Below are 16,526 nucleotides of genomic sequence, written 5' to 3' on the forward strand. Positions count from 1 at the left end.
ACAGCAGCCGTGTTTGATGGGTAAACGGACAGCCAAATGGATGATGCGGGGGAGCATTCATCTTTCTTTAGGCAAATTGGGCTGCTAGGTCCCGACTAATTGATTGATCGCATGGACTTGCTGATACAATCAAAGCCTGGCCTGATTTATGGCGATAAATCGATTGATTAATAAGGTTTTCTGGGATGGGTTTGGTCCGTGATGGTGGCGAGAAGCAGGGGCGGAGGGGGAAGACACCTCCGAGCCACACATCCGTCTTGGAGCCATCAGCCGTGTTGGTTTAGTGTGGTAATAAGAGAGGCCCGGATCTCCCAGCTGACATTTACAAAGAGCCGCTTGGCTATGACCCGCTCCCTAGATTAACCTCCACTTGTTCTCATAAGTATCCCTGATATTAAAAGATGGGAAGCAGCATCAGGCGGCAGCAGAGGGGGGCAAAAAAAAGAAAAAGAAGTGTGACTTTTTTCAGTGCACCGTTTGCATACATCATTAGGGAGAACAACAAAAATCAATTGCACATTCCAGAATAAATAAAAACAAATATCTTGAGCGGGCCCTCTTGTTGACTCATTCCAGATTACATTTAGTCGGCTGTTTAAACGCTGATTTACAGCAAGATGGAGTCCATTCCCCGCACTCGCCTGCCTGTCTGCCTGCCTGTTCAGAATATGAAATGGAAGTTAAACACTGTGAATCTCCAGCGTGAGGAGGAGGGCTCTGGACGTGTGGGCAGTGTAGCATCAAATAGATTGTGTTTCCTCCCGTGTAAACGCCTAATGTGTGCCGAGCGCTCTGACACAGATGAATGTAAGGAATTTGCTGTAAAGACTTTACGGCCCTTTTGAGAGACATGGCTGGAAACCGGCAGCGTGGAACCTCCTCCACGCCCCCCTGAGCACATGTCCGCTCAACACGCGCACGTTGGCGAGCGCTTGCACTTGCACTTGCACACGTGGCGAGGCGCACGGCCCTCCGAGGAGAGAGGCTACATCAAACTGGCAAAGCTGGTGCAGGCATCAGGGATGCTTTTTATTTGCTTTGGGTCAGATGTGGTGGCCCTGACGATGTGATGAGAATCATCCCACAGACCTGCTCGACGCTGTGCGCCGTATTAAGGCAGGAAACAATCTCCTGACCGAGCTTATCATTTAATATACGAGCGCTACCTTCTGTTGCACAACAGGGCAAATTTTAAAGCGACTGAAGTATAAACTGGCCTTTCAAGTGGCTGCTCCCATTTTGTGACAACAGAACTCGCCTGCCAGTTCCCCGAGCCTTTTGTGACGGAGCTCAAAGCTCTCGGCTGCTTGTTGTCAGCTCCGGTTTTATTCCCACTCTCACCGCTCTATTTAGATTCATTTATTTTTGGTTCAAATGCTGTAAAATGAAAGTGTGATGCCGAGAGGGAGGGTAAAGGGAGTGTTCCCTCTCTCTCAGACAGGTGGCCCCGGTTTATGTCGCCGGGCCCCAGGGGCCCCACTAACTGAGTCTGAGCGAGAGGAGGGACCCGTCTCTCGGCGCTACACAGGTGGTGTGAAACGCAGCCCTCTCTCCACACCTGAAATATTCAGATTCTTCCAGCGGCTTCGCTTTGATCTCACCGCAATCGACAAGGGAAAACGTAGAGGATGGGGTGGTGGGGGGTAGAGAAAACAACAAAAACAAGAGGAAGAGCAGCACACCTGAGAGCGAACAGATTGACATTTCTTAAGAGAGAATAAACAATCGCAGGTTAGCTGTGCTGCATCGCTGCAGCTCGTCGTTTCAGGTGAAAGTGGGCCACGGCAGCGATGGCTGCGTCTGCGGAGCCTTCCTCCTCTCGTGCAAACTGACCTCAATGGTGAAGCTTCACAGGAACGAGTCCCCCGCAGCACGCTCCTCTGTTTCCACTTTGAAAGTTATTAGAAACCAGAAAGCAAAACCTGTCCCCAATTCTATTCAAGTGCGACACTGTTGCCGCTCGCCTAATTTTTCACGCATACCCCAGAAAAGAAAACCCCCCCAACTTATTTTGGACGGTTATTGTGTTTGAAGCACCGGGCTCTCTCTTTTTTCTAATTCTCAACTATTGTAACACCTCCCCGTTGCTCTTTCATATTCACATCTCCATTTGAGCCGATCATTTTGGCCGACTGAGGTTATCGTGTCTTCGCTCAGGTTTCAACCCACTAGTCTGCTAATGAATCATAGGACTGTGTAATTAGTCACCCTGCATGTACAACACAATGACAATAGACACCCTGATTGTAACCACAGAGTTTGAAAGGAGCAGAACAATGCTAGGCCTTAATGATGATATATAAGGTGTTGTAATTGGCCTTCGTTTGGAGCGCTCAGTCATGGATTGTAATTTGAAGTTTCTAATTGGAGGGCATTTAAAGTTATTCATTGGTTTCAGAGTGGATACAGGATTGTTTGAAAGAGCTGTAATAAGATGTTTTCATGATACCTCTTGATACTATTTTTGAATAAGACTTGACAATAAATGGAATTAGGGCCTCCCTGGTCATACTAAGATGAATTACCAGTGCATTAGTGTGAAAAAAAAAGAGGGGGAAAAGCGCATTTGTGTGTACATGTGTGTCCAAGCGTGCATGTTGGATTTAAAGAGAGAGAAGTGTTGACAAGTAGGCTGTGCTCTGGCGCATCAGGCGCCAAAAACTCTCTAAATGAAGCAGGGTATGACGAATAATGGCTGACAACACCAGTCACACCTTTTGCTGATGGTTGTAACGCTCACGCGCTTCTCCTTCCTTTTGTAAGATTTAGCATGCTGTTTGAAGACAGCCTGACTGACTGGGGATTAATTATTTTGGATGATTTATCAGACTTTCCAGTCCAGAGTTGAGCGAGGTGTCAAAATGAAACGTGAGTTTTAAAAAACATTTATTTATTTATTTTCCCTCCGCATTCGCCGGTAAGTCCTCACACACAGTCTGTACACTATACACCTTTACCTGTTTATGCACAATGCAGTCAGCATTGCTGCTACACAGTGGACGGAGCTAGGGTTCCCAACCTCGGTGTCAGGACCTCACAAGGAGACATAAATTGTATCAGAGGAGGTGAAAGGAGACTTATTGGACACTCGGAGCACACATGCTTATTATACACAGTTCCTGCATGACTGCTGCAGCATTTTTCAGCTGCAGCTTGTACGCTTTTATATGACGTGCGCAATGAGCATGGGATCAAACCTCCAATCCTGTGATTACTCTACTCCCACAAATGTAATAAGGCAATGGCAAGGGAAAAGGAAAGGAAGGCATCATGTCTTCATATCATTCGAAGTCTGTTTAAGCTGCAGAATTTCCTATCGCCTCCTCAGACATGTCAGGCCTGCTGCTGTCCTGCATCGCTGCCCCTCCACTACCCCAGCATTCACCTGTGGGCTCTGAGGGATAATTACTTATTATGTCCCAGATTCTACGTGTGTCATATTTTTGGGAAGAGATGATTTCAGAGCTGAACTCTCGCTATATTCTGTTGCTTTAATAAATCAGTAAATTCAAATATGAGCTCTCTGACTGAAATACGCATGGATTGTGATTTTCTGGGCAAATACAAAAATTATGATTTGGCTGATAGCTGATGGTTTATTCTCTCTCGTCTTTATTTTTTTGTGGTCACTCATTCTGCCTTTTTTCCCATGAAAACAAGGAAATTGTCTTTACAGATGATACTTTAACAGATTTATTGCCCACAGACATTCATGTTTGTCCTGTCTTCCTCTGCTAACTGCTAACCCGTCACAGCACATAGCTGCCCCTCCCTGAGCCTGATTGTGTTGGAGGGTTCTTCCTATTAAAAAGGAGTTTTTCCTTCCCACTGTCGCCAGGTGCTTGCTCATAGCAGGTCGTTTGATTGTTGGGGTTTTGTCTGTATTATTGTAGGGTATTTATCTGTTGTTGTGATTTGTCACTAATTTGAATTGAATTGAATATAAAGTTGAGGCAAGTCTGTGTTACCTTACCTAACAGATGTGTATGCAAATAGCTGTGTGTGGAAGCTGCTTATTTGCGCCTTATTTCTCTTTAATTAGCCGTTGGCAGTCAGTGTTTGGCAGGCTTTCAGTGCAGACCTCTTCATAACCATGTTTAGATAATATTTTTGTGGGTAGACCGTATACTTTGTAACTTTTTCTAAATCTTTATCTTGGGTTAAGCTCAACCCCATGTGGCACTCACAGTTGTTTAAACGAACTGGGAAATATTGGGTAATAGTGGGTATTGGGTAGTTTGGTTGAACCGCAGTGTGATGGTGACATGAAATGATGTAGAGCAAAGCTAACGAAGCATCAGTTCGGGGAATAAACAGATGGAGGGGGATGCCAGGTGATAGCATCCCGCCCCCCCACAGCATCCCTGTCAGAAGCTGCATGCTCAGCTCACATTCCAAGTGTGGGGTCGCGGAGGTCAGAAGCTCCTCCCTGCTGGGTTTGTCTGGGCGGTCTAGCACCCACATAGACACACGCTGTCTGTTTGTGCCCTTAACTGACGCTCAGCTCAAGGAGGCCAGATAAGAGTTCATTTTGGATCTTTCATATGGACAGGCGCCAACGTGCGCCTCTCCCCGAGCTCCTCTAACCCCTTCAGCCAAACCACTCCCTCCGCCGTTAGCGGCTGGGAGCGTTTGCCAATCATAATATTGAGGCCAGACTAGACTGCAGTGATTGGGGCCATTGATTGTAGTGATTTGATTTATTGATCAGTCTGCCCTCTCGAATGTGGCGTCTCAGATGCGGGGCTAATCTGAGGCTGCTATGGACAATCTTGTGCCTCACAGAGAATGAGAAGCGATAAGGAAAGTATGAAAGGAAACTACACTTATCTTAATCACATACTGGTCCCCGCTCTGCCTCGTTCGCTGCAGCCCCCCGTGTGCAGATGTCAGCGCACATGTGTCTGTGCGCACACATGTGTGCCAAATCGCTCTTTTGTGCAAGACCTTGCGTGCAAAGAGTGTGTGTTGTTGTGTCAGTGTGCGTATGCGGTGGGGGTTGTGAGGCAGTACAGTCACCAGGCAGAACAGAGTGGATCTATAAATTGATGGAATTCAAAGCCTCCAGCATCGATTACCATTATAACAAACAGCAGCACACAGAATGTCTGATTATTTTTAGACAAAGATTCTGTGCTCTCAGCAGCAATTCTGCTGATGCTGTCACACTTTCAGACATCTGCCTATGATTGCAATTAGATGGGATACAAAAAGAAAAATAATACCCCCATCTGCATTTTCCCCTCTCTCCTCCTCCTTCCTATTTTTTCCCTATTTAATTTGTGCTGTCCAAGCCCACTGCACACAATAGTGATTTTGACTCAGTCTACCTCAATGCAGTACCTTGCTAGTTTTCTTTTTTTTGCACAGTTGTCAACATTTTCCACCACGGCTTGTCTTTGTGAAAGGCCAGAAAATAGCTTACCACCACAGATGTAATCAAGATGAGCAAGGTTTAATGAATCAATGTCAAATCTACTCCAACATAACACATTAGCGAGTCCTGGATTTTACCTAAAACATTCCTGCTTGCACAGATTGCTACAGCACATCATTTTGCTCCACTTTTTTTTTTGTCAAGAACAATTGTGTTAATTAGCTTTTATCCAACTTCCCTTTGCCTAGAATCATCATTTAAAGAAACATAACATACTCGCTTTGTCTTTTTTTTTGTGTCAGATTTCTTGCCACCTCTAACCTCCAGTTTCTTGCCTGCTTCTCTCACCCTATGGAATCTGAAAGGATCTGTGCCTGTAGCCTTCGCTGCAACACGCTTTGCATAAACCTCAGACCTCTTAATGTAGTATAAACAGCTGCTTTATCATATCATCTGATGGCTCCACTATGGGGTCCGTCTTTGGTCAGTGTCACAAGGCCACAGTCTGCTTTTGTAAGCCAAAGGATATATGAGTCATGGTTTCACAGCTATTTTTTCCTTCCCTTGTGTTTAGCTGGTCATTGAGCCGCTAGTCCGTTTACAGGCTGCCAATAGGGTGCAGATCTAGCCTGTTAAAACCACTAAGCTCCTTCTTTCTTGGTCTTTGTTTTCGAGTCACCAAGATTGCCTTCTTCTCACGTATCGATGGGAGCACACCAGGACTGGTTCCATTCTCAAAATCCCTCTTTCCTGCCTCCTCTGGTCCCAGTGACAGCTCCGCCCTCCCAGGGGAAACTCATCAATTATGGCTGGATGTTTGACTGGCAGAGGCTTAATGACAGGAGCTCTGTATTGACCTGACTGCCACACACTGAAAATTTGGTCCCAATCGCCCTTTTTAAAACCTGTCAAATGATTACTGAGAAACTCCTCTTTGCACAGCTTGTTGCAACTTGCCTTTTCTTCCTCTTTTTTTAAGACGAAGAAATCTACATGTTCATGCAATTGATCCTGTGAAAGATGAAGCCCAACATAATGAAGGGAGATAAGTGAATTTTATCAGGGATCTTGAAGGTCCCCTGGTTGTAGGTTGAAACGGATCACATCTGATTAGGAAGCAGAGGAAAAGTCTTCCTCAGTATCTTTTGTCTCCAGAGATAGCATTGCTATTTCAGCAACACTATATTGTGAGTTTCTCCCATCATCAGTCTGAACAAGACAACCAAAGTAGCAAACCGTCTGTTCTGCCTCACTTCTTTCCAGAAAGACAGGCAGTAGGTTTCATTTGATGGGCTGTTGCCCAGGCTCCCCTCCCTCGTAATGGTCTAGAAACTGTGGGGATGCTTTCAAAATAACCGTGCCATAATGACTGCACTGTTTGACTTGCATACTGCATGAGTATCCACCATTCTCATCAGCTGAGCTGCAATAAAAGTGAGCCCAGCTTTACGGCGAAGCCACTGACGCACGGGCAGACTCAGAAAAACCACACTGTTATATCTTAAGTACTTATAAAATCCACTCAAAGTCACTTCTTGAGGAATTTTCTCTTGGCAAGATTAGCCAGTCTAGGGCCATTTGAATCTAGTGGAGGTTGGCCGGCTTCAGAAAGCCGACTCTCTAATCTCCAGGAAGGCTCATCCCAGATGGACTGTGAGGACTAACAGGAATTTATAAAGTCCTGTCGCCTTATCCTGTACAGCCATGCCCTTTTTCTTTCTTTTTTTTTTTCCTTCTGTGACAGCACGATTTACAAGGAAAGACACATTTCCTTCTCACCAAACGTATCATAAATATTGGGACGTTTTGACAAGGGTAGATGTTCAAACATGTTACGTTGGTCTTTGGTATAAATACAAGGTACGCAGCCTTTTAGGCATGATTGACTTCAACTTGACCTGTCATTACTTGAAAACTACACATTGCATTGCTGCAGTTTAAGTTTTTCTTTAGTTTCTTTTTGTATTAATGCAAAGCAATTTCACACAGACCCAGACACACATAGAAAATAACTGCAGTGAGCTATGAAAACAACTGACCCAGAATAAAATGGGTGGTAATGTCTATTATTCGTATTGTTAGCAGTCTTCCTTAAAAGACAAAACTACACTTGCACTATGTATCTTCTAGCTCGTCTTATTTCTTTATTTGCGTGCACCTAATCTGTTCAGTTGGCCACTGGTTTATATGTTGCATATATACCACATGAGAGCAGTCTCATCTAAGGCTTTGTGAACAGTGAAAAAATATAATTTTATATGTGTTTATATATTTATGGCATCACCTGTAGTGAAACTCTGGGCTGATGCTAATGCCAATGTTTAAAATAACTTGGTCGATTGTCTATACCAGTGCTTTTACTTTATGTCCAGGATAGCAAATACATTTAAAAAATGTTTTTCTTTTTTTTTATATTTAGCTTTTGCTAAAGTGACACAAATGATAAACATCAATCTCAATATGCGATGCATATGGGGAAAAATGAGCAAAGACGCTAACAGAGATTGGCTGCTGCCACAAAAACAACCAAGAAATGATGCAGTCGAGAAGAACCAGACTTTCCAATATTTGTTAACTTCACTATTTTGCTAAAAATCTTCATCCAGCAAACCTCTTGGCTATGAGCGGAAAACTGCAGCTTAGCACAGCAGCACATGCCTGGAGGTGCAACCTGGCCAGTCAGGAACATTTGCCCCCTTGTAGTGATGCTTGTGACTTTTCCGTCTTTAGCCTGTGGCGATGACGCTCTGTGTTCAGTGATCGATCACCGATTTCTTGGAAAGTGAAGTTTTTGTCAGAAATTAAATCCTTTGCAAACATGTTACACATGACTATCCATGTGCGTTGTTATAAAATTACTATAATTCAACAACTGGACACAGTTCGACAGTTCAAGTTTAAGATCTATAGAAAATAAACAAAGCTGCATGAATTAAATCTGATTTTTTTTTACATGTTAGGGCACTCAAAAAAGTTAAATTGAAAGTTTTAGACCTCAGCTTGGCTCTCACTGCTTTCATTGCATATGTCAACTGGGCTGATAAATGGGCTGATAGTGATATTGGAGTGATGGATCAGTACATCCTTAGTTGTATGGTTTTTAACCTTTTAATGACTGAAAGTGTTGTTTTGATTGAACAAATTTAAAGATTCAGTGTGTTGCATTGAGGCTGAACGCCAATGAAAGAGTCAGGAAGTCAGAAAGAATAAAATGCTGTTATAGTTTTGTGACATACAATAATGCCATACCTAACATTTAAATGGACTTCTGTGGAACATTTTATAGGCTAAGACGGTTGGAGAAGAAAGAGTTAGTGGGATAAGTTTAATATAACCTCCTGTAGAGGAACCTGGAGTGGATTGATGGGCATTAAAGCTGTAGCTTTGACATTGGACGCTGCTCGTCACATCTCAGGAGCATGGACCTTGGCCAATACAGCGCCAAGGTTGTAAATGTCCTCAAGGCTTGCATGCTGTCGCAACAAACTTTTACTGCCGAGGCCATAGCATCAGTCAGGTACCTTTCTTGTAGACAAATTGGTAAAGTTGTGGCGTTAGAGTCTCAGTGTATAGCATCTCGCTTAAGACAGTGCACATTCCTACTTTAGCCCCTTTTTGACTCGCCAGTCCAGGGACTTGAACCAGCAGCCCTTCAATTAACAGACCGCTTCTCCAACCGACAGGCTGTCACCATCCCACGAGGCCACGGCTGGTTGGAAGCTTCATCCTTCCATTATCTGACTTTTTTCCCTCTCCTCCTTGTCGTGTTATGATTTATTAAATTGCCTTTAAGTAAGACTGCAGATTAATTAAAACACAGTCAATTTAATTTCCCGGCGTCATATATAAATTCGTAGTGGTAACTGAATCCCCTACTCCACTTTTTATATTGTAACCCAGCAGTTACAAGAGAAGAAGATCCTCGTCAATTACTGATAATCACAGTCCAAACTAAGAGGAATACACTGCTGTCTGTTTCACTGCTCGGTGTAGGAAAGCAGAGTTCGAATCTGCTTTCTCCCTTTTTTTTCTGTTTGCTGAAAGAGCCGGGAATTGGATGACTGATCAATAATATTGGATTTGCGGATGGCATGTGGTGCAGCTGAGTCCACGGTGAATGCAAGGTTCTGATGAAGGGGCCTGCTGCACAGGCAGCTATGCATAGCGGATCAGACATGTCGGCAGGGCGGAGCTCTCGTTTTGCTATGACTACAGATATGTAAGCAACCGATGTGACATTAATGGAATAGCAATTGGGGCCCGTTGTTGTAGCAAAAGGGTAATGTGGTTTAAAGCTATGGAGGCTGCTGTCGCGTATTGAAAATCTGAGCGGGATCAATATAAAGATTGGTGCGGGCGATGGGGGAGAGAGATGGAAAAGAGGCTGAAAATAGATCTGACCTGTGGTAATTACTACAGCATGTGAGGCGCTCGTGTGTTTGAATCAGGTCTCGGCCGGGCTTAAAAAACAGCCACTCATTTCAGAAGGAAGCTCCATTTGTTTATAAGGGTGTTTGTCAGGTTATTGGGCCTTAACATGTGACCCCCTCCCTCCCTTGCTCTCTCTCTCACCCTCCACCCTCTCACCCCATTCGCTCACTGGCGCTCTATAGCTGTTGCAAGCGTATTGATTATTTCAAATACTGATTATCTAAAAGGCCTTCTGCTACTGTAGGCATTGGATTTATTTTGGCTTAATTATTTATGGGCCAGGGCTAGCTGTAAGTATTACTGCTGTGAGATCATGAAGGATTACATTGTTAATATTCAGCAGTGTATTTTTATTTATGTACACTCTTAAGCTTTACTGGATGAGCTTTGGCCGGCTCCCTAAAGTGCCGTCTCTCTCTCTCTCTGTCTCGCTCTGTTTCTCTCTCCCCCCGTCTCACCGTTTGTCTGTCTTTTGTGTGTTTTGTAGAGGGAGCTAAACTCTGCAGCGTCTGAACTGGCGGGTCGACAAGAGGAGAGTGAACATTCCCACAAGCACCTGGTAGAGCTGAGCAGAGAGTTCAAGAGAAATGTCCCTGAGGTGAGTCTGGCACCCCCCCACCCCTTACACTGTCTCACACATACACACATATGACCCCCCTACATTATTTCAACTATGTGCCATTTTGCTCATCTTCACCTCAGCAGGTACTGACTGTCTGCATCACTGCAGCTGCTCAAGCCCCCGCACATACCTTTTTGAACAGGGAATTATTTCTCTTGTAAAGCCTGCATTAGCATACTGTATGTTAACAGTGCGCAGCACTTGCGAGAAATCAGGGTTAGCCTCCTCCCTTCCCCTTTCCAGTAGATCAGTTAATATTTAAATGCTGAGGCCTTGCAGTATTAGCCTCTGGCTTGGTGCGATGAGGGTTGAGGGGGCTCATTTGCAAAAAAAGGTAAGCACGACTGTGCTGGTTGCTTTCAACTCCAAAGCTAAAGCACCACTTTATGAAAAAGTTATCTTGGTGTCAGAGTTGGCAGTGGATGTTGATATATCTCCAGGTTTATGAGATGGATCAGGAACAGGTGTCTCTCCAAACCCATTAAGGAAAGGGATTCTGACTAAACAATGTGATGAATGCTGATTAGGACGCATCCCCCTCTGCACCATCCCGCCTGTTAGGGTTCACTACTTTGTCTCTGGTTGTATGTTACAATACAGAACCAGACACAAGTTGTGATATACACTGAGCTATCAAAGCAGCTACTTTCCTTTCCTTTAACAACAAGTGAACTCCGTTAGTCTGATGCATCTTCAGTTCATTCTTTTTCTGAACTCTCTTCTAACAGCTTTCACTAGAATAGCATGTTTTGCAGTCTCTTAAAACAAAGCTCCACATGGCTAATTACCATAACCAAGCACATGGCTAATTAGAATATTATTACATATACACATTACCCAAGCTATTTCTCAACATATGTTTACACACATGCTGTACACAAACGTGAAATGTGCTCATGCTAAAAAAAAAAAAGTCTAAACAGATGCTCAGATAAATTGTGTATTTTACTCCAAAGCTAGGCTAACATACAAGTAGCATCCCTAAAGTTTGCTACAGTGATGAAGCAGGCCCTTTTAGCTTCTTAGCCATAATCTCACATGTAATCTCATAGCTTTGTGTTTCTTTACATCCACTGTTTGCCTTCAGCTGAAGCGGTGTGGACCACTGACTCTGCATTGATCTTTTCATATAGCCTCTTCTTGCTACTTCCTTCCTTCTGCTGTCTTACCACCAGCACTATTTTCCCCTCTTTATTTTATTTCTTAATTAATAGTTCATCTGTAATTCTTAGATTTTCTTGTTGAGGGACAAACAAAAAAATTCTACCTTAAGCCAAAGTCAAATTTAAATGTTGAAGTTGTTGTTTGCCAATGATGAGATTCCTTAATTAAGACTTTAAAGCGAATGATACGGTGGCCCTGAGAGTCAAAGCACAACAGATGTTTTGGGGGGGGGGAGGAGGCATTAAGGTGACAAAACAGCTGCAGAAGTGACAGAAACTAAAACATGTGAAGGGTTGCGCCGCTGAGATACGCTTAAAAGAAGGATTAATCAGTGCCGTGAGGGAGAAAAAGACAAAGGTAAGGTCACATGGTTCATGTAATACTGTAGCTACGTGTTTGCTATTAGTCGTTTATTGTTAGCTTGTCACTTTCGCAGCTTGTCACGTTATCGTCTCCACAGAAACGCTTGAGTTGCATTTTATCTTTTCTCTTTCCGTTGTGTTTTTTGTGTGTAGTTTTTTTTTTTTGGTAGCTTTTCTATATGCTGACGTTTTCTTAAGTTGCAATGCATTTGACCTCTCAGGGCTGCCGTAGAATGAGGACCGGCGATAGATATTGATAAGACTTGATACCAATACTGTTATTGATTCTTCTTAGCTGAGCCACAACAAAACAGTTTTTATTATGTTAGAGTTTTGAACACAGTGTAGAAACTAAAGGAGAAATAAGTATATGAGGTGTGCCCCACTTATTAAAAGTTAATGTTACGGGGCGATCGTGGCTCAAGTGTTGGGAGTTCGCCTTGTAATCGGAAGGTTGCCGGTTCGAGCCCCGGCTTGGACAGTCTCGTTTGTTGTGTCCTTGGGCAAGATACTGCACCCGTTGCCTACTGGTGGTGGTCAGAGGGCCCGGTGGCGCCAGTGTCCGGCAGCCTCGCCTCTGTCAGTGCGCCCCAGGGTGGCTGTGGCTACAATGTAGCTTGCCATCACCAGTGTGTGAATGGGTGGATGACTGGATATGTAAAGCGCTTTGGGGTCCTTAGGGACTAGTAAAGCGCTATATAAATACAGGCCATTTAATGTTGATTATTTTTCAATATGTAGCTGTTCATGAAACATGTTGGCACTGGTAAAAAGGAGTGATGCACTTGGAGCCATATGATTCTGATGAACTGGACAATCTGGAACCAGTTCTGAATAGCTTTCCTTAATGAAATTTCATTGCATTAACTACAGTGTAGTCAGATATGAGATCTCTTTGTGGTTAGCACCACGGAGAGAAACTATTAAACACAAGCAATGCATCTTTCAGTGTAAGTACTGGAATGTGAATGTCATTTGAAGCGAACATAAGCTATAATATTTCTTCTGTTTACAATCAGTTCTTGTCTTGTCATTATTTAGGGGTACTAAAAATATCTTATCTTATTTAACCAGGACCCGTTATGCTCATTTTCTAGTTCCATATTTATGTTCTTGGACCTGAATAGCTTTGCATAATTCACAGTTAAAATATAATCTTTATTGAGCTCGTCTTATCTTCTGTCTGAAGCGAGCCGTTTTTCCCCTCCCTTTAAGAAAACTTTCTTCTGACTACAAGAGGTTTGAACATCAGGTGGGTGGGGCTTGAATTCTTACATCCAGAGGTGTATGGCTCAGGTGACTACAACAGGGATATCCCCTCGCATTGACATCATGCAGGACCAAGAGTAGAAAAAGTGAAAGAGAGCATTTTTTTGTCACATCCTGACTAATCATACTTTCAGACGCTACTAAATTCTACTAAAAGGGGCGGATGTCAAACTATCCTAACCATTACACTTAATACATCACAATAAGATTTTAACAACATGTAGAATTTCATGTGTCATTATTTATGTTCTGGGCTATTTTTAATACCTACTAAGAAGCTATATAGACATCACTTATTTTCATGTTCTTCTGCTTTACATTAAAAATGTGCTGAGACCTCGATGCACCTTGCTTTTGTAAAGCAAAATGGCAATTAAGGTAGATTGAACCGAGTACATGAAAAGCAAAACCTAAGAGAGATACAGATATGATTTAGTCCTTTTTCATCATCTTCCTTTGAAATGATCAACTATTGACATGTAGGCTGAATTCAAAGGGAATATTTTTATATTTTATAAATTAACCTTCAAGCTATTTGCTATGCTGCCTGCCTATCTCAGCCTGTAGTGTGCTGCTGTAATCTTGTCAGTATAATACAGGCGTTTAAGACAGGATCAGGCTGTCACCACTGGCAGCACAATCCCCTTACCTGAGGCTGCGAGAGCTCGCACACGTCTGGATCTCTAGCTAGTGGAAAGCCCCACTTTTGAAACATGCCCACTCAAACTCTTCAGGTTTAACCACTAATACTCACACCCCATTACGACGTAACTCACCGGCAGCACACGTGCAATGTGAGGGAAGCTGTGGTGAGAATCCATTAACGTGCTCTTTCTTATGTTTGTGCCGCACTGGGACTGGTAGACAGGTGGAGTGTGTGCAAAAACGACAAAGTGCTGAGACAATTTGTTTTGTCTGTACACAGGAAGTCCGGGAGATGGTGGCACCTGTTCTCAAGAGTTTCCAAGCCCAGGTGAGTCGCACGACTTTTGCATGCTACGGATCACTGATTCAGCAGCGGATTTAGCAGATTCAGCGCTTTTATCGACGATGTCTGAGGCTTTGTCTGCATAACATTATAATCTACTGAAAGGAGACACTCTTGCTTAGCACACTGACCAAAGCAGACCACTGTGCTCCTGGAAAGAAACACTTGATTGATAGGGCAAGGAATCCATGGCGTGCTTTTCATGTTACTGCTCATCTGGTGCTTATTGACTGATGCCTTTTCTGTCAAAGTGAAGTAGCATCTATCTGCCATTAGATGATCAGATATCTGGCTTCTCATATTTTCTTGGCTGAGACAAGCCCTCATTTCCTGTTGTGATGGTGCATTCAGCGTGCCCCCTCTGACGTCGCCATATTGAAAAAGTCATCTGATACCTACCAAGACTCTGCTCTAGCCATTAAACCAAGGTCATAAATCACATTTGTGAGCTGCATTATGGTCCACGAAGCAGAGGCTTATGGAAATGATACCACAAATATGTTTCCAGTCTCGTTCTCCCCCTTCTAAACTCCCGCTCAGCGCTAACCTGAAAGCCTCATCATCGGTAAACATTAGAACACTCGGCATGGATTGTTCAGATCTCTTGGAAGCGATTATTGGCAGCTTCTTTTTAATGCTTTATAATTGACTATGCCCAAGTAAGCGTGTTTTCTGGCAGGAGCTATCACATTCAGCACCCTGTGGTTGATTTCTGTGCTAATTCAATTACTCCGACTGTAAAGTTCCACAAATATCAGAAGCACCCTTCCATATCTTTATTGTGCAAACAGGAACCCAAAGGATTAATTTAAGCACCATTGATGTCTGACAACTGGGAGTCTCGAGATGTTTCATAGTAGATAAAATAGATGGCTGATAATGAGCAATGATTTTTTTCTTTTTTTCATGTTAGCTGCAGGCCTCTCTGGGTACCTCTTGGTCTCTCTTGTGTAACTACCACAGGCTCGTGTTCTGCACATTTATAAGTAAGCCAGCTTGCAAAGCAAAAAAGCTATTTTTTGATCGCAGGGTGCAGCAGGCAACTAAGCACACCATAATAATCTAATCCTCTGGTGTTTTTCTGATACACTTTGACCTTATTGGTAATGTCAAACAGCTTGCAGAGGCTTGTGAACTTTACCCAGCGGTAGTCTGCTCGACCTCAGTGTAAGCCGTGGGACCTCGACCTGCTGCTGCTGCAGGGGGAGACAGTGGAAGGGAAGGTTGGAGTTGGATGTGCTTATTTGGCTGTGCGGTTTGGGATAGACCGAAGCTCCCCTGCAGGTGCACTGTACAGGTGGTGAACCGTAGAAAAGTCCCGGCGTGTTCTGCGTGTGCGTGTGTGAGGATGCATACTTGCGAGGAGGAAAAAAAACTGGGTCCCTGCCCCCCTTTTCTTCCCCTCCCTCATTGCAGTTCGGAGGCCCAGAGGAGTGCCTCTTGGTATTTGGACCCTCATCATGCCACTTCTAAAGGAGAAGTCGGCTCCTTTGAAGTGTTTGCGACATGACAGGTTCCCTTTCTTTTCTTTTTTCATTTCAATGTTCCCCACCCACTTTCCCTCTCTTCTCCCGTCCAATCTCGCCTTCTAATTATCACTAACCAGGCGACTGATTAGAAACACGTTGCCGACCTAGTTTTTCCGCAGAGCTGGAGGAGGAGAAAGGGTTAATCCCAGAGCTGGTGGCTGTCATTGGTCGCTTCCCTCCTTCTTCTCCTCTCTCTTTTTTTTTCTCCTTTCGTTCTGCTCTCCTCTTTTCTTTCCCTGGAAGTTTGCTAATGAGGTCCCGTCAGAGCTGAGGAGAGGTGTTAATTTGGCCTTGTGAAGTAGGAAGGAGATTAAGGACAGTGAGGAGCTGAGTTTACGGCTTAAAATACACCGCTGTCCTTATTAATCCACAGGGCCCTGGGAGACCGGCGTTTTTGGTTTTATAATGAACACTGTCTTATTAAGAAGGTAATTTTAATAAAAATTTACGGCGAAGAAGAGGAGATGGTACACGTCTCCATGGTCTCAGGCACACCTTTGGGGCTGAGGGATATGACAGTTATTTCTCAAATAACCGATCGCTGGAGAGCCGGGGCCCGTTGGACCGCGCTGTTCACACAGCTCTCTCTCTCAGAGCTCTCGCTGCCATCTGAACATACAGGAAAAACAGACTTTGCCGACTCTCACCGAGACTTCGCGGGCTTCTCAGTGCAATTTACACCTCCCTCTCACTTTAGAGTATAAACTCCCCTCAGGACGAACCGTGATTCCTGGTATGTTTGCAGGAGAGAGGCAGATTCCTCCTCACATCCGGACAATCTGAA

General features: G+C 43.9%; 1 protein-coding gene across 2 annotated transcripts in view; it reads left to right on the plus strand.

Annotated features, from left to right (window-relative positions):
- Window positions 1–16,526, plus strand: part of cux2b (cut-like homeobox 2b) — a 96,451-nt gene that overhangs the window by 26,378 nt on the left and 53,547 nt on the right. For both annotated transcript variants that reach the window (XM_005940556.2, XM_005940558.3), the window contains exons 2-3: window positions 10,296–10,406; window positions 14,151–14,198. In XM_005940556.2, coding sequence (XP_005940618.1) covers window positions 10,296–10,406; window positions 14,151–14,198 — 159 coding nt within the window. The remainder of the gene's footprint in view (window positions 1–10,295; window positions 10,407–14,150; window positions 14,199–16,526) is intronic.

This window comes from Haplochromis burtoni, unplaced genomic scaffold (assembly GCF_018398535.1).
Source record: "Haplochromis burtoni strain Fernald_Lab_line unplaced genomic scaffold, NCSU_Asbu1 Contig_293, whole genome shotgun sequence".
Lineage (NCBI taxonomy): Eukaryota > Metazoa > Chordata > Actinopteri > Cichliformes > Cichlidae > Haplochromis > Haplochromis burtoni.